General features: G+C 37.9%; 1 protein-coding gene across 1 annotated transcript in view; it reads left to right on the plus strand.

Annotated features, from left to right (window-relative positions):
- Window positions 1–26,079, plus strand: part of CYFIP2 (cytoplasmic FMR1 interacting protein 2) — a gene marked incomplete at its 3' end in the record, with an annotated part of 58,736 nt that overhangs the window by 14,670 nt on the left and 17,987 nt on the right. The window contains exons 5-21 of the mRNA XM_081316742.1: window positions 331–432; window positions 2,912–3,093; window positions 3,375–3,471; window positions 4,652–4,780; window positions 5,572–5,676; window positions 10,714–10,805; window positions 14,536–14,653; window positions 16,000–16,119; window positions 16,416–16,541; window positions 16,842–17,008; window positions 19,061–19,208; window positions 20,804–20,957; window positions 21,372–21,528; window positions 22,224–22,320; window positions 22,446–22,522; window positions 23,347–23,455; window positions 24,117–24,236. Coding sequence (XP_081172868.1) covers window positions 331–432; window positions 2,912–3,093; window positions 3,375–3,471; window positions 4,652–4,780; window positions 5,572–5,676; window positions 10,714–10,805; window positions 14,536–14,653; window positions 16,000–16,119; window positions 16,416–16,541; window positions 16,842–17,008; window positions 19,061–19,208; window positions 20,804–20,957; window positions 21,372–21,528; window positions 22,224–22,320; window positions 22,446–22,522; window positions 23,347–23,455; window positions 24,117–24,236 — 2,100 coding nt within the window. The remainder of the gene's footprint in view (window positions 1–330; window positions 433–2,911; window positions 3,094–3,374; window positions 3,472–4,651; window positions 4,781–5,571; window positions 5,677–10,713; window positions 10,806–14,535; window positions 14,654–15,999; window positions 16,120–16,415; window positions 16,542–16,841; window positions 17,009–19,060; window positions 19,209–20,803; window positions 20,958–21,371; window positions 21,529–22,223; window positions 22,321–22,445; window positions 22,523–23,346; window positions 23,456–24,116; window positions 24,237–26,079) is intronic.

A 26,079-nucleotide genomic window follows, 5' to 3' on the forward strand; every position in this document is an offset into this window, starting at 1 on the left:
TGTGCTTTTTAGTATGCTGTCTAGATTTGCCATAGCTTTCCTCCCCAGGAGCATCTTTTAATTTCTTGGCTGCAGTCCCCATCTGCGATGATCTTGGAGCCCATGAAAATAAAATCTGTCACTACCTCCATTTCTTCCCCGTCTATTTGCCAGGAATTGAGAGGGCCAGATACCATGATCTTGGTTTAAATTGGTTTCATCCAAAAAGTGGTCCAAGATGTTTTGTTCTTGATACATTAGACTTTTAAAACTATCCCTTTAGAAATGATCTTGCTCTGTGTCCCATGTCCACAAGGACGACTAATATCAAATTGTTATATTGATCTTCAGGTAAAGTGTAATGAGCAGCCAAACCGAGTAGAGATTTATGAGAAGACAGTGGAAGTCTTAGAGCCAGAAGTCACAAAACTCATGAAGTTCATGTACTTTCAGGTAGGTGTTCCAAATTCACTCCGGTCCCCTTCACCTGTTATTGTGGCCCACCCAGTTACTGTATAGATATACTGTATATATCTTTTATTATTTCTTGGTCCAGAGTTACCCTGTACTAAGATGGGTGGCCAATTAATAAATTTGATAAATAAAATAAATAAAATACCATTTTTGCAGTAAAACTACCTGAGGTATGATGATTTTGCTAAGTGCTTAATATTGTTCATGTTCCCATTTGGCATCTTATTTTGATTTAATTAGTGAAAGAGGGCAATATCTAAAATTATATGAACAAATTTCTGCTGATTGTATCCATTCCCATTCATGTATACCTGTACACTTTTCAAACTTGTTTTGAAAGACATAATACTCTCCAGAGGTAGATTTGATACTGTCGGGGAAAGCCAGCATTCAGTCTGCTTGCTATTTTGCCAACAAATGAATGTTATTGGATGCCACACAGACAGTACTCAAGCTCTTGTTAATATTGGCTGACCTTTCCTTCTGCTTGCCTAAAAAGACTAGTTACACAGATGTGGGAAAACCGTTCTCTAATCTAATGTGAGGTTCATTGTGGTAGGTTTTGAAAGATGTTTAACTGCACCGCAAATCATAGTCCAAATAAGCAAACCCAAGGACATGACCCCAGATAATGAAAGCCTTTTAAATTGGAAGATAATATGATAGAAACAGACTAAACTAAAAGTAACAGGAGAAATACTTTAAATACTACTTTATATTTAATACTATCGTAGCTCTGGGCTACTCAAAGTACATAAACACACAATTAGGGGATAGCACAGAATAAATCTATTGTGGTGTGGTCACTTTTTGCTTACTTGTGTCACATGAAGCACTATCCTGTTTAGATACAGGTTCATTTTCCTTTCTAACATAAGTCTGTTTATCTGTTAGCATATCTAAAATTAGGTTTTTAAAAGAATTAAACAGAAGAGGAATACAGATTTCTTTCTTGAAATTCCCTTGTCAGTTGAATCCCATTTTTTTTCCCAGCAGTCCATGTAATACAATTTTCAGCAAATGAAATTAGGTATGTGACTGCCAGGTAAAGAGGCACCATTCAGCTATTCTTTTCTCACAGGAGAAAAGTGTAGGTGTCCCAAAAGCTTTTTGGTTGAGGAGTCTCCTTAAACGTTTGACAATGTGCCGTGGGCACTTTCGCGAACTGGTGTAAACTGAGGAAGATATTTGCTTAGTCACATTCTCTAGAGCAGGGGTGTCAAACTCAATTTCATTGAGGGCCGCATCAGCATTGCGGTTGCCCTCAAGGGGCCGGGTGAGTATGGCCAGGGTGGGTGTGGCCTACTGGGTGGGCATGGCTAGAGTGCGTATGGCCTACTGGGTGGGCGTGGCCAGCTCTACATCGTTGGCATCAAGGGTGCCTATGGGGGCCTGGGCAGGAGTGGGACAGATCTGAGGGTCTCTGGCAGAAGGAGGGTCTCTGGGCCAGGGCCAAGGCAGTGGGAGCCGTTCCCTCACTGTTTCCAGGATGGCTTCGCAGGCCGCATGAAACCACTTCGCGGGCCAGATCTGGCCCCCGGGCCTTGTGTTTGACATGTCTGCTCTAGAGGAATATTAAATAAAAATGTTAATTTTCAAATAGGTCATTTGGTGAGGCTTTAAAGAAAAAGCAAATAATCCAATTACCAAATGAAAAAAAACCACAATCAAGGCCAGAGCTCCCAAAATTCATCTCCACAGTGTGGGAACAGTAGGCTAATGTGGATGCTAAGGAAAATTATCTCCAACATATACTGTACTTTAAAAAAAAGATAGAAACAAAGAAAGCAAAATATGCATCTTGCCAAAAGCAAAGCCAGGAAAGATTGCATGTCAGCCACCACACACAAATCCATAAGGAAAACAGGGCATAAGAGCTGGTATACAAAAACAAATACTTTTAACATACCCAAAAGAATCCCTTCTTTTTCCATTCTCCAGACTCCTGGGTGCTTCTTAGTACTTCCTCTGCTTGTTTGGATTGTTTTCTGGCTATCACAATTTGGGCCAATTTCTATTTTTAGTTTCTTAGAATGCTTCATGAGGCCTGGTTTGTTGAGGACACTGGATCAACTAGATGAATAAACATCAGCATCCCATGTTTATGGAGATTCTTAGTCATCCAGGTCATAGTTATCCCAAAGGTGCTTTTTTTCATGAGGCAACTGGACTTTCTTGTTTTTCTTTGAAGACGTTTCACTTCTCATCCAAGAAGCTTCTTCAGCACTTCAGATGGGAAGTGAAACGTTTTCAAATAAAAACAAGAAAGTCCAGTTGCCTCGTGAAAAACCACCTTCAGGATCAACATCCCTTCACTCTTTAGGAGATAGCAAATTCAAATTTAGACCAGAGCTGGTGGAATCCCATGTACTTAATAAAGCCTCAGTTCTCATCAATTACTGGCAGTTCCTCCCCTTTTACTCCTTCTTTAAATTATTGGTGTCTTACTATTTCTTAGAGAAAGGCCATTGAACGATTCTGTAGTGAGGTCAAGCGTTTGTGCCATGCAGAGAGAAGGAAAGACTTTGTTTCAGAAGCATATCTACTGACCTTGGGAAAATTTATCAACATGTTTGCTGTCTTGGACGAACTGAAGAACATGAAGTGCAGTGTCAAAAATGACCATTCTGCTTATAAAAGGTGAGAGTCATATGTATGTATGTATTTTACAGGGCTTATTGCTGGGATCTTTGGAAATATGGCCAGTGTTTTTTTCAAAGTTACGGTAATAGTATTTAGTCATGGAATAGAGGCTTCTGAATCCTGTTTTGTGTCAAAATATATTTACGGTGAAATAAAGATAATGAAATGGCATTATTGTATTCCTCTTGTGGCTCCTTTTTATAATTCTGTGTTACTCAGCCACATGCTGGCAGCGTGTTCCAACTTATCAACAAAATTGAGTTTCTCTTGTTTTTCAGAGCAGCCCAGTTTTTAAGGAAAATGGCTGATCCTCAGTCTATTCAGGAATCACAGAATCTCTCCATGTTCCTAGCAAACCATAACAGGATCACCCAGGTAGAATCTTTTGTCACATAGTATGATACGTTAATAAATTTACTTTGACCTAACGTGTATGCTTTGGACTCCAATTCTAAGGACACAGTACATCGTAAGAAGTATTTACAACCATAAGGCCTTATTTGAATTTGGGACTTTTATTTTATTAAATGCAAGTTGTTACATGAGAAATTAATCATCCTGGACTATTTATGAAACCCTGTGCATTATGAAATAAATATAGGTGTCACTTGTACAACTTCATTCATCAACTCCATGAAATAGCAAACACTGTGCAAGGCTTTTAAACACATTTCCATAGCAACCAAATACTGTGGTTTTTATCTATACAACAGATGCATTCACACACACATACAAATACATACACATACATACACACACACAAATGCACAAAATCAGGAACACACCCTGTTAATAAACATTTGGCATGATCCACTGAATTTCCTGTCTCTATTCCATTTCAGCAGAAGAAAATATATATAGCTCAGGGTTGAACTATGGAGTTCTTGGTGCTTTCTGAGCTTGATTGTTTGCTTACAGACATTTCATTATCCAACTAGGTAACATCATCAGTGTGACGGAGAGTAGGGTGTGTTGCCTCTTTAAGTATAGTAACTTGCCCTGTCAGGTTTTTTATTTTTTTTATTTTTTGCAGGGGGGAGGTGTTTGATGGAGATGGGGAAACAGAGAGCACCAAGTACTCCACTCTATTCCTTCTTTTTTACACAAACACTTAAATTATTGCTTTTGCAGCCTTTGTTAGCAACTAACTTTCGCAAGCTACTACATGTAGAATTGGTTAGTGCAGAAGTCAAAGGCATTGCCTCTTTAAAAAGAATGGTGGTAGCAGAAATACATCAGGAGTAGGCAGATGGTAGGATACAGTAGCTATAGGAAAAGAGGTTTAATCTTTCTGTATCAGCCTTAGTTACACTGAGACTCCTGGGAAGAATGCAGCTCCTCTCTCTAGCAGTCTTGTTGCTGTTCACATTGCTGCACACGTGTTCCTACACTGCATACAACTATTTAGAGCAAAGGCAGTATTTGATGTAAGCAGTACTTACTTAAATTAATTCATTGCCTATACACCGCAAGGAAGATGCTAAATTAAACTTTACAACCTTTTATTTTGTTCTCACTGAAAATTAGTGAGGGTCTTGTGGGAATTTTTTTTAAGTGCCTGCATCAGCAACTGGAAGTGATCCCTGGTTATGAAGAACTGTTGGCTGATATTGTCAACATCTGTGTGGATTACTATGAAAACAAGATGTACTTGACACCCAGCGAGAAGCATATGCTCTTGAAGGTAACTTCTTTCAGTTCTCCACAAATGTCTCTTAGCCATCTCAGTTTTCCCCAAGTACTTAGCGATGTCTATTTTCATGATGCATGCCTTGGTGGTGGTGGTGGAGGAGGAGGAGGGGTGGTGGTGGCATTTTTTCTCTTTTTAGATTGTATACTTCTTGAAGACAATTTTTCTTTTTCTTTCTTTCATACAGTAACTATTAACTGACTGTGACAAACATTCAGATGTTGCTTTTATACTTAGATTTTAACTTCTCTATGAAAAGACAACTTCTGGATTATTAAAAGGAAGATTTAAAATTATTAAAAGAACATACATTAAAAAAATCCCACAAGTCTTTTTCAGAGTCAGCTTGAAAATCCTTCTTTCTTTATATAAGGTTGTAAGCCTATGGGTCAAAGAAAGCCCCCAATCCTTCCCCCCCCCCTCTCTCTCTCTCTGTGTGTGTGTGTGCATGCTTTCTACAAAGTGTTGCATTTCCAGTGCAAATGGAAGATGTACAAGCAAGCTAGGGTAAAATATCTTTACATTCAGAGAACAGCTGCCAGTATGAGTGGACAATACTGAGTAACTGGACAAATACTTTGAAGCAATTTAAGGAAGCTTCCTACAATTTTGGAAATCAAAAGTATGTTATGGTTAGTCACAAACTAAATGTAATCTTAAATATTATGAGAAATGTTTTTTTTAAAAAATTGAAAATTTGTTCATGGAATATACTCTTTCCTTCTTTCAAATAGTAACTATTAAATGGGTCAAACATTCAGGTGTTGCTCGTATTTTTCTTTTAGGTGATGGGTTTTGGTCTGTATCTGATGGATGGAAATGTCAGTAATATTTACAAATTAGATGCCAAGAAGAGAATCAACCTCAGCAAAATTGATAAATTCTTCAAGGTCAGTGTCTGGCTTGGCTCTGGTTCATGATTATTTCCAGAAGAACCCAAAACTCTCTGCATTGGTTCTGTCTAGGGATAAAGCAAACACAGAAGAATTTGACATGCCGGAACCAAAGGTGTGATTGAATCACAAACATCTGAATATTTTATTGCTGCATAATTGGAAATTTTAAACAATTAGGGGGTTTTATTTTGTGTGTTTTAACAGCATGCTAATATTTCTGCAAAAAAAAGTTATGATAAAATCAGATTCATGCAAATTAATTCCATGTCTACCAGATTTCACCTCTGCAAAATAAACCCTAAAAATCAACATCGGGGCATTAATCATAGACGGGAATTCTTCTGTTTCTTCTTCAGGGAAAACCTGGTTCCTACAGTGGACATAGCTACTGCACATATTAGGACAATAGGTTGATTATCTTTTAGATAGAGGTGATTTTTTTAATGTGAGTTACAGTGCACAAGCTTGTCCATTCAGTTAATTTTGTTTTTAATTTTCATTTTTTAAATTAAATACAGAAAACAAAGAAAAGGAGAATGCACAAAATTACAACGGGGGGGGGGAGGGACTAAAACAAAAAACAAAAACATACCGGCTGTGCATATTTATAGATTCGCATACATCAATAAATGGAAACTGTAGCTTCCATTTAGGTATTTTCTGAGTTAAATTAGATGTGATTAGAGGAGAGAAAAAAGTCCTTATGGAATTCACTGTAATGGCTGATTGTAAAAGACATAATTTGCTTGGTTCTTTTTTCTGATTTACCTCCCTCTGTCCCCTCTTTTTTTAAAAAAAATCAATTGTGCATTATTCTCGGTCGGGTACCAAACTTTTAAAAGCATGGTAATGCTAACTTTGACTCATCTCCAAACATTAAGAAGGGGTGGACCTGCTGGGAGGTCATGCTATATTTTCTGTTCTATAGTACAACAGTGAAAGCTATCCAAAAATGCCAAGGCTGTGGAAGAGACTAGATTGAGAAGTGGGGGAAAAAGTATTTCAAAAAATATATATCTCCAAACAGATGCCAGGGAAACCACCAGAGAGGCCACTGAAAGTTAAACTCAACTGGAGAGAAACTTTATCATCATTTTTAGTTTATTTTACAAACTAAAGCTACTGTAAACTGCATAAAAAGTGTTCTGACTGTTTCATTCTTGCTTGATTTATCTATTAGCAACCAAGTCAAGCGACAGCTGCAGTGATTTTAGATAACAGATTTGTATAAATACAGTGTATTACCTGCTGATCTCAAAAATGTCCAGCCTAGAATTTGTTTTAGGTTTTGCCAAGAATGGTTCCCATATTTGGACTGCTTAGAAGAGCAGGACCTGCTTGTGGTAGAAATTTCAACCCATCTTAAAAAAATATGGCTACTCAACTGTAAAAACTAGGTATCGGTCATGTATATCTCCTGTATCAGCATGAAAAAGCGTCTGGCCATTTTGCCTGCTTCTTTCAAAAGACAGAATTTATTATGGTACTCTTTCATATTGTGGTGCGTTTTAAACAAAGGATGTAACATTTCTGCTGCTTAAAATTTTTGAAGAAATGAAAGGGGATCGTTCATAATCATTTATGATTGTTTGCAGAAGTTTTAAAGTTTCCAAATAGCGTCTGCTGTACATAAGTGGCCAAACATAGTTCCTTTATCAGGGCAACAGACTTTTGCTGTGAACCTTGAGGTGCCCTATCCAGTGGCTCCTTTTACAGCAGTTCAATCTGCAGCATTGCTAAATGCTTATTCTTGAAAGTTCATCAAAATAAATACTTTCCATTGTTAAGTTAGATGGTAGAGGACAGGAAGGCCTGGAGGAACATTGTCCATAGGGTCGCGATGGGTCGGACACGACTTCGCAACTAACAACAAATTGTTAAGTTGAACTCAAAAACTACATTGTAGCTGCAGCACCTCTAATTAATAATTACTAACATTCTACCTACTGCTGTTCAGACATAACAGTGTGTTTCATTTAGTAAATAAAGGAAGACAGCATCTTTTGGTAAATATTACCTATTATCATTCTAGTCTTGGCCCACCAGCAAGGTCAACTGCTAAGGATCCTGTTTAATTAAATAAACAGATTTTAAATTAAGATATTTGTATACTTGTTCGACTTTACCATACCTTGAAGCTATTGCCAAGTTCCAGAAAGTATTCCACAGTTCACGCACGTGCCTGTGAAAGAAATCTACATGTTAACTGATTTACATGTTTCATTTTTCCTCTTGCAGGCAGAAGTTAAAGTGATTTCTTGCATTTCTGGAAATTATGGAAATTAATTAATTATGAAAATATGGAAATTAATTTAAATTAATTTCTTCCATAAACTTAATATTTGGAGGGCAAGAATTTCAAAAGTGACAGGTACCCAAAGTTTAGAGTCCTCATTATCACAAGAAGGCCATTCGATTCTTGTACCTGTTTAAAAAATAGTGTTAAATCTATGCCAAGCACAGTGGCATTCTAAAACATATTAGATATCTGAGTTACTTCCATTTTCTTCAGTTACCCAATAACATTTCCATATACAGGTAGTCCTTTTAACCCACAGTAACTGGGATTGCTAAGCAATGCTATCAGAAAGCACAATATCACATGACTATGCCAAATTACCTCAGCAATTCTGGCAGTCCCAGTTGCCATTGTTAGGCTAATCCCACGTGGTTGCAATGTCCCACGGTCATGTAGTCACCATTAGTGATCTCCTGCCAACTTCCACATTGACTTTGATTGTCTGAAGTTGGCAGCGAAGATTACAAAATGCAGAATGCCGCAATGTCATAATTGCAAATTGGTTTCCAAATGCCCAAATCGTGATCATGGGGACTTTGTGGTGGCCACTACTATGAGGACTAGTCACAAGTCTCCCTCAGCTCTGTTGTAACTTTGAATGGTTGCTGGATGAATGGCTATTAAATGAGAACTATATGCAGTTTAAAGATTTTACTTTACCAAAAAAAAAAGTTACAGTAAAAGCAATCCTAGCTCTGCCTCTTTAAATGTAAGACCTATAATGTGTTAGTTACTGACTGCTAATTGATTGATTCAACTTTGATGATGTAGTTCATAGTATGCTATTTGGGTAGAGTGAATGGTTCAAACAAATCACTGTAATCAAAAATATTCTGTGAAGGATGGAAATGAGAAGTCACTTTTTCAATAGAGATTCTCATGCATCAAGTCATGGTTGTCTCAAACGTGCTTTTTCCAAAAGGCAACTGGACTTCCTGTTTTTCCTTGAAGATGTTTCACTTCTCATCCAAGAAGCTTCTTCAGTTCTGAACTGAAGAAGAACTGAAGAAGCTTCTTGGATGAGAAGTGAAATGTCTTCAAGGAAAAACAAAGAAAGTTCTATTGCCTTTTGGAAAAAAGCACATCTGGGAGAAGTCACTTTGTTGAACAAAATCTGACCATGTTTAATTCAGGAGCACTCCTTGAAGACTATAGTTTCCTTTTAGGAAAAAAATCTATTGTTGTATGAAATTGATATTCTGTTGTTTTTGTCAATAAAATGGGCATATAATGTCAAATTATCTTTAAGAAATAACCTTTGCTGTTAGGTTTTCAAATGTGACTAAGGCTACCATATTTGGGTTGCAAAATCTAGTTGCTCATTAGATGGCAGCAAAGATTCAGATTTCTGCAACCTACAAATGGTAATCCAAGATTATTAATAAATTCATGTAATTGCTTCAAGTGAAACATATTATCATATACTGAAAACCTACCAAGGGTAAATTTCCTTTTTTCGCTGGCCAAAGCTATTTTCATTTTTAATAATCTGAGCCAATTGAGAAGTCTTGGCTTCATATTTAATAAATGAAATATGTGATTCAAGATTTGTAATGAGAATAGAAATCCTGTCTTCCTGTCTGTATAATAAGCTTCTACATGTGTTGAGATTGATGGCTCAGCATGGTAGCAGGAGGCAAAACAGAAAGTAAAAACATGAAGATGTATTTCCTGTGTCAAAGTGATCATAGGGTGATTAGGTGCAAGAGAACTTAACGCTCATGCATTTTTACTAATTCTGCTGACATTCCTCTTCTAGGCAGTTATTAATGCAATAGAGGTTCTGCCCTTGGTGAACTTGGCCAGATGACTTAGAGACACTGTTTTGTTTTCACATGATAGTACTACAGGTAATCCTCAACTTACAACAGTTCATTTAGTGTCCGTTCGAAGTTACAATGGCACTGAAAAAAAATGACTTATGACTGTTTTTGACACAACCGTTGCAGCATCCCCGTGGTCACGTGATCAAAATTCAGATGCTTGGGAACTGCCATGTATTTATGACGGTTGCTGTGTCCCAGGGTCACGTAATCACCTTTTGCAACCTTCTGACAAGCAAAGTCAATGGGAAAACCAGATTCACTTAACAATCACATAACTAACTCAACATCTGCAGTGATTCACTTAACAACTGTCGCAAGAAAGGTCTTAAAATGGAGCAAAATTCACTTAACAAACGTTTTGCTTCCCGACAGAAATTGTGGTTGTAAGTTGTGGTTGTAAGTCGAGGACAACTTGTATCCCTCACACTAGATGCCTTGGAACATGGCTGCTTCTTTCTAATAGGTATCATTGAGAAGATTAACCTTCTCAAGACCATCAGTCAGTATTTCTTTTTCAATGTGGCCCCCCACCACCACCACTTAGTGAACTCAGAGTGTTTCAGTGTACTTATATTGTAAGAGAAAGTGTGTTTTTTCGAATAGACCTAGCATTCAGAAATCCCGCAGAGGTAGTTTTCAAAAGGACTGATGCCCATGCAAAATGATGACGCAGATTGCTCAATAAAAATTGTGCTGACCTGATCTGAGTCGTCACAACAACACATATTTCTGGGCTTCACCCTGAAAATTCACCAACTATTTTGCTCCTCCATATACTGTTTAGGAACACTCTTTCAGCCTTTTAGCCCCCTCTGGTGGTTAGATACTTCTTTACTCCATGCACCACACTCATACCAAAGGAAGCCTCTTTACCTTCTTTAAACCATTTCTTGTTTTTTCTTCCAGCAGCTGCAGGTGGTTCCTTTATTCGGCGATATGCAGATAGAGCTGGCCAGATACATTAAGACCAGTGCTCACTATGAGGAGAACAAATCCAAGTGAGTGCCTGCCATAATGTCTCTTGGCTTTGGTGTGTCTTAGTCTCCTCTCCCACTCGTGTGTAAGCTCGCTGCGTGACTGCCTGTGAGCCTGTGTCCGAGTGGTTAAATGATTGAACATACGAATGAGTGCTTTGCTAAGGATGTATGTCACCATATAAACTTATTATTTTCTCTTTGCTGTACCTTGAAAGACACCGATTCTACCAATTCTGTACAGTTAAATGTACCTTACCTCCCTGAAATAAACCAATTCTTCCTTGGTTCCCTAGCCAGGTCTCCCAGTAAGCCCTGAAAATGAAAGGAAGAAATAACTCGTGCAGACAAGTGCTGTCTTTTAAACGTTGATTCCTCAAGTACTGCCATCTTTGGAATTGAATGTTCTTCAATCTTAATCTCCCTTCCCTGGTATTTTCCCGTTCTTAGAAGTCCCAACATCTCAGGGTGTGATCTTGAACTGACGGAGTGCCTATAAAAGCCCCTATTTTTTGATTTACTAAAGGATCAATTCAAGAATAACTCTAGAATTGCTCTGAAGATATAATTAAATCAGATTATTTTGTCTTTGAAGTGGCAGTCCAGATCTTTTGGGACCTTTCTCTGCTTGGCTACACAGAGATTATCTTTTGATGACAAATCTAGACATGCAGCTATTGAAAACCTATACTAAATATAAGACTTATAATTCTGATTTATACCAAGTGAACTCAGTGAACTCTGGCTACCATTCAAAATTCCTGTGTTCCTAGAGTTTTCCCCTAAGTCAGGCAGATTTTGCTCCTAACTTTCAACTTTCTTACTTACTCCTTGCTATTTCCACCTTAATTTCAGCTTAAAATCTCATCCAGTCCTTTGGCTAGCGAGGGATGTAGATATTACCTTCCTCAAGCTTCCTCAAGCTCTCATAATGTTCACCAGTCAGGCTGGCTAAATATCTCTTAATAGCAAAGTGCTCATAAATTATAGCCATAAAGATGTGTCTTTGGGGATACAGGGAAGAACTGACAGCAGATCAGTAATTTGCCACAAGAGTTTATGTGTATGCATGGAGACCAATATCTGAATACTTGTTTGTATAAGAAAGTACTGACTGATGGTTTTGATGAAGGTAGAAATGAATGAATGATTGGATTTGTGCAAGTATGTATATGTGAAGTATGCTTACCTGGCTGAAAAATGGATATGGGTGTTAATGTATAGGAGTGATGATATACACTGGCAATATATTTGCATATATTAAATTCAGTGTCTGTACTTGTATGTGGACTGTTATTTGTTTGTATGCTTGACAGTTGTGAATGTAGGTATGAATGCTCATACTGTGAACGTCTATGTAACCGAGTGTGCCTGCTCTGGGTAGTTTTTATCCACATTTTTCAATTGGATAGAAAATCCTCCAGAGCATGAACACAGCACTCTATCTGTCCAGAAGGATTCTCAGATTGGGCTTTAGGCAGGACAATAAAAGAAATGTAGTGTAAACTCTAGTTACTTCCAACTTGAATTGTTTTCAGTGGAATTGTTCATAGGGATGAATGTGGATCTTGGAGACTGTTTTTAGTGATAGCTTAGACAGGAGTTTTTTATTTATTTATTTATTTATTTATTTATTTATTTATTTATTTATTTATTTATTTATTTATTTTTGAAGCTGCCCAGCTCCCCTACAAGGATCCTGGTAAATGAAATCACAATTAAGGGTTAAATTATGACCACCTCTCTTGATATGGAACCCTAGGAGGCAATGCTCTCCCACTGTATTTCAGGCAGCTTCCCCTGTAGCTATTTCTAGTCATGAAGGGTTAGTGTTGCAGTTCAATTTATTGCAAGACGTAAGTCCAACTATACGAAGACCACAAATTTGATAAAAGCATTGCTGCATGCCTTTCAGTTGGCAGTTTCATTTTCCATTTCACTACACAACGTGGTGACTTTATTTTGGGATAATTACCAAGAATCGAAACAAATAGTTTTGGTTTCTCAAATTTAGATCTCAAGGCCAGCAGTCACAGAGTTATTGCTAATAAAAGACAATCACTAACTACTACAAAAAAAGAAATCAAGATATAATTGGATTTCATTACTGGAATTCATGGCATTCGTTGGGTGCATATTTATTTTGTTTTATGGTATCAGACTAATGGCTTCCATACTACATAAACTGTGTATGTTGTTTCTCACTCATCATTCTAACCTTTACTTCTATTGCCAAAATAAGTTGGATTTTAAACTCAGCCCAGTCCATGGAAGTATTTAACAATGTGTGTTTAATCCCATTTCTAATCTATCCTACTACATCCCAATAATCAAACTGTAACCTATTTCTTCTTCTCATCTTTACTTACTAACTATTATTTACTTATTCAGTTTCTAAGCAGACCAGTATCGCCTCCTGTGCCTCTGTCTCCTTCCTTGGAGAAGAGATTATGAACACTAACTTGGCTGTACAACAATTGTGGGGGTTTTATGTTCCTGCACATTCATGCCCCTCTTTTCCTTTTCGTCTCCCTAATTCATTTCCATCCTTGTGGTGAGATGTAATTAACTGTGTTTTTTTTCCCTTGTATGGCCTTTTAATTTTGTGTAATGGAATAGATTATATATGGCAGGTTGAGCTAGTACAGCAAAATATCTGATCACCACTGATAACCTGTTGATGATTTCTTTGGGGGAAGCAGTACACTGAAAGGGTAAGAGTAAAGCATTGGATTTCTGAACACCTGGAAATATAATAGGACCTAATCATCATTGTCAATGTAATTAAGAGAATTTCATCTACTTCAATATAACCAAGGAGATCTAGTCCCAGAACTGAGATTTTAATATATCCTACACTTTCCAAATAAGCAGCAAATTTTGAATAGGAAAGTTGGCACTTCAGATAGTCTGTATAAATACTCCTTACTGACATTTACCTAGAAGACAGGTTTCTTTTGTACATTTAAGAATAATTTGTGGTCATGTAAAAGAAGGAATGAATGGCTAAGTTCAAACTTCATAGAAAACCAAGTTAAAGATGTGTCATTATTGATGTCATCTTAAACCGAGAAATGATGAACCTGTAACTAAGACTTTGAAATTCTAATTTGATGATTTTATAAAACACTTGTTCATTTGTTATTCACTATGATTCTCTGTGTTATCTGCATAGATGAATCATAGCTTAGACCTTGCACTGGGAGCCAGGAAGACAAAACTATTCTAAATTATGTTTTGCTATTATTTTTATGGTTGCCAGATGTATCAAATCATTTTTGTCCCTTATTTATTTCCTAATTCAATTTTTAACTTTTTAATGTCCTGTATTGGCATAAACCTAGAATGTTATAAATATATGTTAAATAGACCCTAATTTTTGATTCTAGACATCTTTTCCTTATATACTCTTGTTTACAGTATATATAGTTTCTTAAAGACCAGTCCTCAAATTCTGTCGTGCACTTGAATAATGAGTGAATAATTCCGTTTGTCGGCTATGGATTTGCTACTTTTACCCCAAATGTAAAATAAGTAAAATAGACATAGCACATATAGGAAAAATTATGAAATTAAACAATGCATCTACTGCCAACAACTATAGGTTTCAGTTGTCAGTTACTGGGTGAGGCACCATATCAAAAGACATTGGACCAAATGAGATATTAGTAGACCATTGGAGCAAAGTTATCTTGAGTAATAGCTATAGGTTCAGGAATGAGTGTTAACTTAAAGACATTGGTTTTCTGCCCAGATGGACATGCACTCAGAGCAGCATCAGTCCACAGTATAACATATGTGAACAGATGGTACAGATCCGCGATGATCATATCCGGTTTATTTCTGAACTTGCTCGCTACAGCAACAGTGAGGTAAGCTTCCATGAAGGCATGTGTTGCACAATCCATGTGTGAAAGAATAAATGTTGAGTGCGTTCTATGGACAAATCAGGATTGCTCTATTTCTGTGTTTGATTAATGATGTTGGAATGCAAACAGCTTGCCTCTTGGAGATTCAGGTGTTGAATGTCCAACTCTTGTCTATTCCAACCAACAGCAGCTCTCCAGATATTCAGAGTAGAAAGATTTTCCTCATTCAAAACTATGAAACTCTCTCTGTTCTTCTATATCACAGATATATTCTGCAGTCCAATTCTTATTTACTATTTTGTATAGAAAAGTACATGATGCAATATCCCAGGGCCATGTGCAGTCCTGGAACACCCTGTGTGCCACCTGCAAATTTTTTCAATGGTTGCCTTTAAATTATAAGTTTTTAAATTTAGATGGTAGGGAAAAATATTAAAAAGTAATCTTTGTAATTCTGTTTAATTGATTTGTTTTCAACTAAACTTAAATATTGGTTAAACCGAATTAGTCTTTGTTCAGACACCATCTACTTATTTGAATTGTGGATCTAGTATACTATTGAAGAATAAATATGAATCTCCTTCTGAAAACAATTAAGAATCCCTAGGTGTTCCTAGGCCTCCCAAATTCCAAATTGTACCATGCTTTTAGTGCTTTCAGATGATGTACTGTTGGGTGCTGTTTCAACCCAGCACCTGTATAGGTTGGATATCTACAGCCTTTCCCATTTCAAAGTTAAAAAACATTCACAATCAGTGGGCAGATGATCGCCTGTACAATAGAGGGCGCTATACTACACAACTATATTACGCATATATGAACCCAAAGGAGAAGTTATCCTAGATATTTACCGTTCATCAAAATGTCTGCAAAAGAATTCATTGAAAGTTGCAATAATTAAGAAATTCAGGTGCATTTTTCTGCATTTTTGTCTGTTTGAAGATCTTCCTAGTTTTATCTGAACGTGCAGGAAACTGGATGAATTTAGATAGTTCAGTGTTATCTTTGAGCTATATTGTTTGGGATATGTAGGTGAAGGGCTAGAATATGAAGATGATTGGAGGAATCATTTCACTTTGATGTCAACCATCTGTGTATTTTATCTCAGTAGCATTCCAGCAATTCTGGATTTGTAAGCCACCCAGATTCATTGATTGAGATGGGTGGTTATAGAAATTGAGTAAATAATTGAGTCAAATAATTTCTCAGTTCTTCCCTTCATTGCCTGCCCCGCCAATTAACTCTTGTTGATGAATGTTTGCAATTTCTTGCCCAGTTAATGAAACTAGCAAGGTGAAGCAACTACAGAAAAGATTCCTGAGTGAGACAGATGTCTGCTCTTTTTCCAGGTTGTAACGGGCTCAGGACTGGACAGTCAGAAGTCAGATGAAGAATATAGGGAGCTTTTTGACCTGGCTTTACGGGGACTTCAGCTTTTGTCCAAGTGGAGTGCACATGTGATGGAAGTGGTAAGTATTATTATTTTCCCCCGATAGATTTATAGGCTGATTTTTAAGGCAAAGCTGCCTTCAGTGTAAACCAGAGTCTTGAACAAGTTTTAATTTACTTTCCCTCTAAAGCATGCGAAACTGAAGAGTTATTTAAAGATGTGCATGCCTGTTTACAAAACGTAACTTAAAGAAAATAGAATCTACATATACTGGAGAAATTATGCTATAGGCCGAATTTAGGTTTTTGGGGGTATTTTTCCCAAGAAATCAGTGTGTTGGATTTTTCCAACTGGATTTTTCTTTTCTCCTTGAAGTATTCTTGGAAGCTGGTCCATCCCACTGATAAGTTCTGTAACAAAGATTGTCCAGGCACTGCCGAAGAGTATGAGAGAGCTACAAGATACAATTATACCAGTGAGGAAAAGTTTGCTTTTGTGGAGGTAGGTGGCTGTATCCCTCATTTTTGCACCAGGGTAGATAGTTTCCTTCAATGGGATGACTCAAACAATCTTGTACTGAAATGGAATACTGGAGGATCCAGACATTGCCGTCTTCAGTTTACAACTGTCCTGTTTTCTCCACTTGTTCTTGTATTGTTTTTCTTAGCACAGAAAGCCCACTCAAATCCAGGGCTTCCAGGGTAACAGTGGAAGAGCGCCTTTGAAATGCAGTCCTGAGATTCCATGCAGATGGGCATGGTGTAGTTAAAAGAGCCACACTGACTATTTTTATTCTACTAGGTTATTGCTATGATCAAGGGCCTGCAAGTGCTCATGGGTCGCATGGAGAGCGTCTTCAACCAAGCTATCAGGAACACGATCTACGCTGCTCTGCAGGACTTTGCTCAGGTGACTCTGCGAGAACCTCTGAGGCAAGCAGTCAGAAAGAAGAAAAATGTCCTCATCAGGTAACTTAATTGGATTCAGTGTCAATTCCTAGAAGCTTTGTAAATACATGGGCTCTATTTATTTATCTTTCTGCATGTGTACACCCAGAATTAAATTAGCATACATGTTTCTAAGTGCAGGATTGATTCCATGCATGGCTTACAGAAAATGCCAGGCTGAATCTATAGTATTGCTGATTAAAAGGTTGGGAAGTACTTAGGTTGCAAGTGTAGAAAACTGGAGGAAGAATAAACAGTTCCTGGTTAGGTGGATCAATGGTGTCAAGCAAGGCATTTTCAAATACTTGCTGTCACCAAGAATTTGTATTTAGAAAATCAGCTTTCCAGACAGAATCCATGTATGCTGGACATTTGGCCAGTAATGTCTCTCTCTTTCATAGAGAAGATCTTGATAGAACATGCATTATAGTCCTGTCTCTTATAACCAAGAAGCTCTTGTAGTTGTGCTTTTTAGTTTTCTCCAGCTTCTATTGGCTGTTTGGTGGCAGCGGGGCCTCAGATAGAAAGTCCATACAGAGAATAGTAAGGACAGCCAAGAAGATCATAGGAAGCACGCTCCCTGGTATTCAGGATGCTACTTATAAGCGCTATGTGCTTAGAGTTCAAAGCATTGTGAGAGACCCCACACACCCACTTTACAATCTATTTCTGTAGCTCCCCACTGGGAGGAGGTTTCAAAGTATTTCTAGCAGGACTACCCGATTCTGTAATAGCTTTGTTCCCTATGACATCCATCTGGTAAACTCACAAGATTCATTTTTCTCGCCATTCACATGTATACATAACCCAAATTAGACTGTTGTTTGTCTGTGTCATATAATATATGTGGGTATATGCATAATTCTGTATTTATCTTTGTCATATTTATGTAGTGTATATCAGAGGTGGTGACCTCTGAGAGCTGAATGCAATGAAATTTCATTTTAATGTATGCCAATTAGTGTACATTCAAAGTGACAATACGTCATGGTTCCAATAGATGAGACCAACTAAAACAGAACTCTGAGGCTTGAGGTTTTCTTTAAGACAGAGATGTCAAACTGCCGGCCCACAGGCCGGACGCATCATCCGGAAGCCACGCCCACCCCATTGCTGGCAATGGCAAAACAGTCCCGATATGTCTCGCGACGTCACGTAATGTCGCGAGTTTGACATGTCTGCTTTAAGAACATGTTTATTGGCTACAAAGTATCAGCACTGTCAAAAGTGAAACCAAGACTAAAGTTCCTCCAAAAAGTAACAGTATTACCAAGTTAAACTTCCAACCCCATAACCTATGCAATCAACTACGTTTCCCAATAGAATAGTTTGGCAGGCTTTCTAACAGAAGGCTCAGCCCCTCAGTGTAATGAACAGAAATTACCTTGGTTCTCACAGGACAGAGAATTGTTTAAGCTAGCAGAAAAATTCCACCACTCCCCTCCCATTCTGGTGGCAACTGAAAATGAGCCAAATGGCTTCATTCAGGTTCATTGCAGAATTGACACAATAATGTTATTATTCTATTCTATTCTATTCTATTCTATTCTATTCTATTCTATTCTATTCTATTCTATTCTATTCTATTCTATTCTATTCTATTCTATTCTACTCTACTCTACTCTACTCTACTCTACTCTACTCTACTCTACTCTGTTCTATTCTCATTCAATAAACTAACAGAACATTTTGTTTCTCCTATTCTCCTCACCACCACCGCTTCCAGCAATGCACACAATCTCTTAGTCTATGTGGGTGTGTATATAATGTGTATGAATGCGTGTCTGTAAATGAAGACAATCTTCATTGATCTGCTGCTTTTATCCTGAATGGATTAGCAACTGAAATTAGCCTTTTCATGTGATGCATAATGTTTAACTCTTTTACATGACAAAGTAGAAGAGCTTTTCTGTATTAATTAGTGCTGATGCTATCAGGTTTGTATGATATCCCTAAAGCTTCATGCAGTACTTACATAGTTATATTTGTACTTCATATTTAAGCTGATTATTTAGACTTGGCTATAAACACAGCAATTCAGCACAATGACAGATCCACTCTTCACCTTCCCAGTGTTCTTCAGGCAATTAGAAAGACAATCTGTGATTGGGAGGGAGGACGTGAGCCTCCAAACGATCCCTGTCTGAGAGGGGAAAAAGATCCCAAAGGGGGTTTTGATATCAAAGTCCCACGACGAGCTGTTGGACCTTCAAGTACACAGGTATGTGTTTCTTTATTAAGAAGATGCAGGTTAATTTATCAACCAGATGTTTAGGGTTTTTTTCTATTATACTGTTCATTTCACACTGATAAAGTAAATAAAGACACAGCCTTCCATCCTTCCGAGGTCGGTAAAATGAGGACCCAGAATTTGGGGGCAATATGCTGACTCTGTAAACTGCTTAGAGAGGGATGTAAAACACTGTGAAGTGGTATATAATATAAATCTAAGTCCTATTGCTATGTTGGGATGTTGAGGCTCTAGAAAGAGTGCAGAGAAGAGGAACAAAGATGATTAGGGGACTGGAGTCCAAAACATATAAAGAACAGTTGCTGGAATTGGCTGTGTCTAGTTTAATGAAGAGATGACATGATAGCAATGTTCCAATATCTCAGGGGTTGCCACAAAGAAGAGGGAGTCAAGCTATTCTCCAAAGCAGCTCAAGGCAAGACAAGAAGCAATGGATGGAAACAACTTAGAACTAAGGAGAAATTTCCTGACAGTTAGAACAATTAATCAGTAGAACAACTTGCCTCCAGAAGTTGTGAATGTTCCAACACTGGAAGTTTTTAAGAAGAGATTGGACAACCATTTGTCTGAAGTGGTATAGGGTTTCCAGCCTGAGCAGGGAGTTGGAGTAGAAGACCTCTAAAGTCCCTTCCAATTCTGTTGCTCTGTTCTATCCTATATGGTGGTCACTTAACATCTGCTGCAAAAAACTATCATAAAATGTGTTGGTCATATGATCCACCAGCTTTACGACTGTCACATCTTACAACTGTACCGGGAAGTCTCCATTACAGTTATAACTTAAATATTACCTGTATTCTATTATTTATCTACTTGAACATATCAGAGGCTTCTTTCTCCTTTGAAACAGATTGTTATGACTGTAATAGTAGTAGCAAACCTTCTGTGCTCCAAAATGAATCTGTTTTTCCACTGAGATCAAGAAGGGAAATCCTGTTGAGATTCCCATCTCCAAGTGAATTCCACCTTCCAGGTGCCTTTGAGTAGGCCTACTCAATAGTACATCCTCAGCTGTGGAATAGATGATGTGGACTGGCAACCACCTCTCGTCTCAGTTTCCAGTGAATGTGAATAATGTTCTCAAGTTACAAGCACAATTGGAACTGGAATTTCAGTCCTAAATCGTGACAGTTGTAAGTCAAGGTACCCATGTGACTAGACCTGATTTTACAACCATTTTTATGAGGGGTCATTAAATGAATCACATGGTTGTAAGGGCTAACCCTTTCTCCCGAATGTATGGTTTTTGCCAGAAACCAATGTGAAACATCAGAAACTGGCAAAAAAAAGTAGCAGACCATGGTCACATGACTGCAGGATGCTGCGACCAGTCATAAATGGAAACTAGCTGCCAACCACCCGAAAGTGGTCATGTGACCAACAGGGAAGCAGAGTGACATTTTATGACAGCACATTCCCAAGGCCCTTATAACCATTGTAACTCCAAATCGTTGTTGAACAACTGGTATTAAGTTGAAGATTACCTGCACTGTTATTTGTACATGATGATTATTATTACTTACAAAGGGATTACTGTAATAATAACCAGCAGCATGTCTTTTCAGCTTTATATGGTGAGGACCATGCTAGAATCCCTGATTGCAGACAAGAGTGGTTCAAAAAAGACTCTTAGAAGCAGCCTGGATGGACCTATAGTTCTGGCCATTGAAGAATTCCATAAACAGTCTTTCTTCTTTACACATCTTCTCAATATAAGTGGTAAGTAGAAACATCAAGGCTGAAATAAATAACCTAGACAGAATTAGCTTGTCAATAATAATGGAGCAATGAATCTTCAGTTCATTGTGATTTATATTAAAGAATTATTAGAACAGGGTGTGAACTTGAAATAAATTGTTAGTCAAATTGTTTAGTTTTTTAAAATAAATCATGATCTTATTTTTGTAAGAAAACAGTCTAATTTTATATATTCATATATTCAATTTTATCAGTTCAAATATGCCGTTAAATTATCTCCATATACTATTTGTAACATGGAGTTGTTGTATTCACACGCTCTGCAATGTATTTTTTAATGCTGTATGCATTAAACCTGTCTTGCAGTTTATTTTGGGGAATATTATATGTTTTCACTTAACACTTGTACATTGGGAAAATGTTTTACGTTTTCAGAAGCCCTCCAACAGTGCTGTGATTTATCCCAACTTTGGTTCCGAGAATTTTTTCTGGAGTTGACCATGGGTCGCCGAATTCAGTTCCCTATTGAGATGTCAATGCCATGGATTCTAACTGATCACATCCTGGATACCAAAGAACCCTCCATGATGGAGTAAGAACTCCAGGATGATATATGCAATGTATCTGTGGGTGTCTTTGTGATAATACTTGAAGTAATTTGATTTAATTCAAATTCAGCTTTCTGCCTCGTGACAGGGAGCAGTAATCAGTCTCCCTGATCAGATTCTGTTGCAACTGCCAATCTCTTTTGAAGGATAATTTACTTTTATTTATTGCATGTGGTCTAGTGGTACCCTCACCAAGAGGAGTGAAGGGGCTGAAGTGTTCTTAAATAACAAGCTGTTTCATATAGCATAAAGGAATTATGAAGTGACTTGTATAAAGCGATTTTTAAGGATGTAAGGAAAAATTGATGATAGGAAATAATTTATGAGCAGTCTAGTAGATGGGCACTTGGCTGATAGATGCTAATAGAAATGTTGCAAATGAATGAATTCATAGGCAGTTGCAATTGGCTGGATTCCATTGTAGCAGGCTTATGAAATACCATTTTATGCATGAAGAAATTTTTTTTATAGAGCCAGAGGGATTGTAAGCAAATATTGATTCTTTATGGACATAATTAAGAAAGCTTGCTTTAATATTGTATCAAATTTTATGCATGCTAACCCAAATCCACTGGTGTTTAAATTAAATTGCATTTTAGAATTTCTACAAGAGTTGAGACAAATGTTTGCCCAAAGATGTCTGTGATGACACATAATGAGCCTATTTCATTCTTTGCAGGTATGTGCTCTATCCACTGGACCTCTACAACGACAGCGCATATTACGCTCTGACCAAGTTTAAAAAGCAGTTTCTCTATGATGAAATTGAAGCAGAAGTGAGTTCTCTCCGCATTGTTTTCGTTAATTATTAATATCAAACATTTGATTTATTTTACTTATGCATCACTTCAACTTTTATGCCTACTATTCTAAAACCCATTTCTGGTTCTTTTTCTATCAGGTGAACTTGTGTTTTGATCAATTTGTGTATAAACTGGCAGATCAAATCTTTGCTTACTATAAAGCAATGGCTGGCAGGTACGAAGCCTCTGTTGGTTTGGGGAGCGTTGCATCAGCTACTCATGTTCTTCTGTATGCATAAACTAGTTCCTGAGCTGAAGGATATATGGTTGTGTGATGACATTACAAGAAGCAGACATAGCTGGAAACTGATGGGACAAGATTGTTCATACTCAGACATGATAGCAGTAATCCATGGCAAACCTTTGCATAGTATTGCTTCTTACTGAATGATCAATGCTTCTTCAGCAATTAAAAATCAACTGGTTGAATAATACCACTAAAATCTGTTTTGCATCAGGGAAACCAATCTCCTTTACTATCAGAATGTTAGCTGCTTCTAGACTATTTCATCTTTCCACGGATGATTCCCATAATTAATTTGGCAATTCACACTGTCCTGATGAATTATTGGTTTTGATTTCTGCTAATGAGCCAATACTTTTCCAGTGCAGCTTAACAAGTAATCTTAGATATTGGAAGGATTCTTTCCACGACCAAAAAAATCAAGTTTTCAGATTTATATTATGATGATGACAATAGCAATAATATTCCTGACTAACCATCTTTTCATACTAACACTGAATGAACCATATGTAGGAAATAATAAGACATAGGTTCTTGTAACCCTACTCAGAAAAGCATTTAAAATTTGTGGAGAGAAAGCAAGAATTGCTTCCATGTCAGTTTCTTCTGTCTTATTTGTTTCTTCATTATCCCTTAATGCAAGCACTAGATCTTATTACATAGCTGTTCTTTGCACTGACATCTTGAGAATAAGTGAATTGCAGTCGTGAAGAGGCAATCAAGAAAAGATTCTTATGAGTATTTTCCATTTCCAGCGTTTTACTGGATAAGCGTTTCCGGGCTGAATGTAAAAATTATGGAGTGATTATCCCTTACCCACCATCCAATCGCTATGAAACATTGCTCAAACAAAGACATGTCCAGGTACAATTTCCTTTTAGCAAATTCTTTGGGTTTTTTTTATGGACTGCTCCTTAGGGCAAATTCACACATTAATTTCCCATGGGAAAGTCTGGGGGAATTAGTATGCATGGCATACACTTCCAGGGCTTAGAATACTTGTCTGCAAGTATTTATGTTTTCAAGTGTCACATTTCAGATAACCATACTAGCAAAAGGTAGGTGTGTAATGGCTTCACCCATGAATCTCTGTATGGCAGAAGGCATTCTACATAAGAGATATTTTTGGAAAATATAAAAAGTACTCTCAATGTAAGGAAGGAAATAGATAATGGCTAACTCCATTGGCAGCTTATGTTATAAAAAGTAATGTAGCCCAGGTGAGAAGAAATCTGGGGAAAAATCTTTCAAGGTATTCAAAGAGACATTGCCATAATTAACTCACTATAAATGAAAGGGAGGAATTCCTCCGATATTTCAAGATTTTTGTTGCCCCAGGTGAACATTAAAGATGCCTTATTGGAAGATGATAGTTTGTGTCCCATTGGTCTTGTTCAGCATCCTGGGGTTTGACACCTCGTGCCAGTCTGAAACCTTAAGCACTCTACTGTTCCGGCTCTGTACTTGATTTTGTCTCTATTTTTAATCACCAAATTTCTTGGCTTTACGCTTGTGCCTTTTGCAGCTGCTAGGGAGGTCAATTGACTTGAACAGACTTATCACCCAGCGTATCTCAGCTGCGATGTACAAATCATTAGATCAGGCTATCAGCCGCTTTGAAAGTGAAGATCTGACATCCATAGTGGTAAGTATTGCTCCAAAACAGGGGGGGGGGAAATCAAAAGAAATACAGGATTGCACAGGATTGCATGTCTAGTACAATTGTATCCATCAATACATTCAATTTATTTCCATCAACCTCTATTAAAGTGTGTTATTATCAGTGTAATAATAAAATAAAACATACATCTGCAGTATGTATGTTTTTACAGTGAGTCCTAATTTGCTCACAAGTATGTTGAGGTGATGTCAAACCTGTATATAACCTTTGGCAATTGTCTGCATTTAATGATTTTATCTATAGCCAAGGAAGAATTATCAGTATTTCTTTCTAATGTTGAGATGTGTTTGAATATTAGTAGCCCGGGTTGGTAGTTGGGCTGTTGGTTTGATCTCCAAGCTTGGTGATTTGGCTACAAACGTTTCATCTCCATTCGGGGGGACATCTTCAGTGTGCTTTTAATTGTGCTCCTCTGTCAGAGCACTGGCCTTTAAATACCTTTTTGTGTGATGTAAATTGGTGTGGGTGTTATTTGTCCGGATGGTTCTGAGTCATGGTCTGGTTTCAGGCTTTTGGTATATGATTCCTCATATACCGTCATATACCAAATCCAGTGCAGCAACTGTGAAAAGAACTTGTTGTGATTCAGCCTCAGCCTGTGGTATCGGCAGCTGAGTCTGATGATTCTGAAGAGGAGGAGGAGGAGGAGGGGTTTGGAGAGCCTTTGGTATCAGAGGTAGGCTCTGATGCACTGCAGGACTCTCAGCCTGGCCCCTCCCATCATGTTCCTCCTCAGACTCAGCCGGGTGAGCACAAGGTATTGGATATAGACGATTCACAGCTGGATCTATTCAGCTAGGAGCCGGAGGCAATCCAGCAGAGCAGAACAGAGGAAGGCAATGAGGCAACTTGGGAGAAGGCAGTGATCTTCTCTAGCAGTGATCTTCTCTAGCAGAAGATCTTCAAACGGTTGCCTTCAGCAACCAGCACCACACCTTCCCCTTTTATCAGCCTTGGGACTGCTGATAAAAGGGAAAGGTGTGGTGCTGGTTGCTGAAGGCAACCGTTTGAAGATCTTCTGCTAGAGTCCTGGTCTGTTATTCCTGTTTAACTCTTGTTTGAATTTTTGGTTTAACTCTTGTTTGAACTCTTTGCAAATAAATTTGGTTGGGTTTTTTCCAGCCTGTTGACTATAAAAAGGGGTTGTCCCTGAGATTCAAACAGGGCCGGTCGTAGGCTGGAACAGAACAGAACTATGTGGGTGAAACAGGAAGAAAACTATCTATCAGACTGCACGAACACTCCCTGGCTATCAAAAGACACAACCCACTATCTCTCATGTCCGTCCACGAAGACTCAGAAGTACACAAGTTTCATCTAACTGGGATCACAGTTGTAACTCAAGGAGAGAAAGAGAATTCCTCAAAGCCTGGTTCTCCACCAATAAGTCAATAAACAGACACATTGCCATCAACCCAATCTACCAACCACTGAAAATGAAAGAACTACTTCAACCACAATCCCGAAGGCAGTATTTAAAACAAACAAGCAGGCACCCCACCACACAGCAAAAATCATAGCCCCCCCTCAAGAAACCAGACCACGTCTCGACAACAGCCAGCCAACCAAACAAGCCAAAACCAGACCATGATTCAGAAGCAACCAAATGAACAAACTATTTGCATCGCACAGACAGAACTTAAACACCAAGGACTATGGCCCAGCAAGAACAACCAGCCAATCAAACAGCTTGAAACCAGACCATGATTTGCCAAGCTCAGAGATCAAACCAACCGCCTGTTTCTTTCTAATTCTCAAGATTTTTCATACTTCTTAAATATATGTAAGATTCAAGTTCCCTCTGAAA

Source organism: Vipera berus (genome assembly GCF_964194415.1).
Source record: "Vipera berus genome assembly, chromosome: 2".
Taxonomy (NCBI): domain Eukaryota; kingdom Metazoa; phylum Chordata; class Lepidosauria; order Squamata; family Viperidae; genus Vipera; species Vipera berus.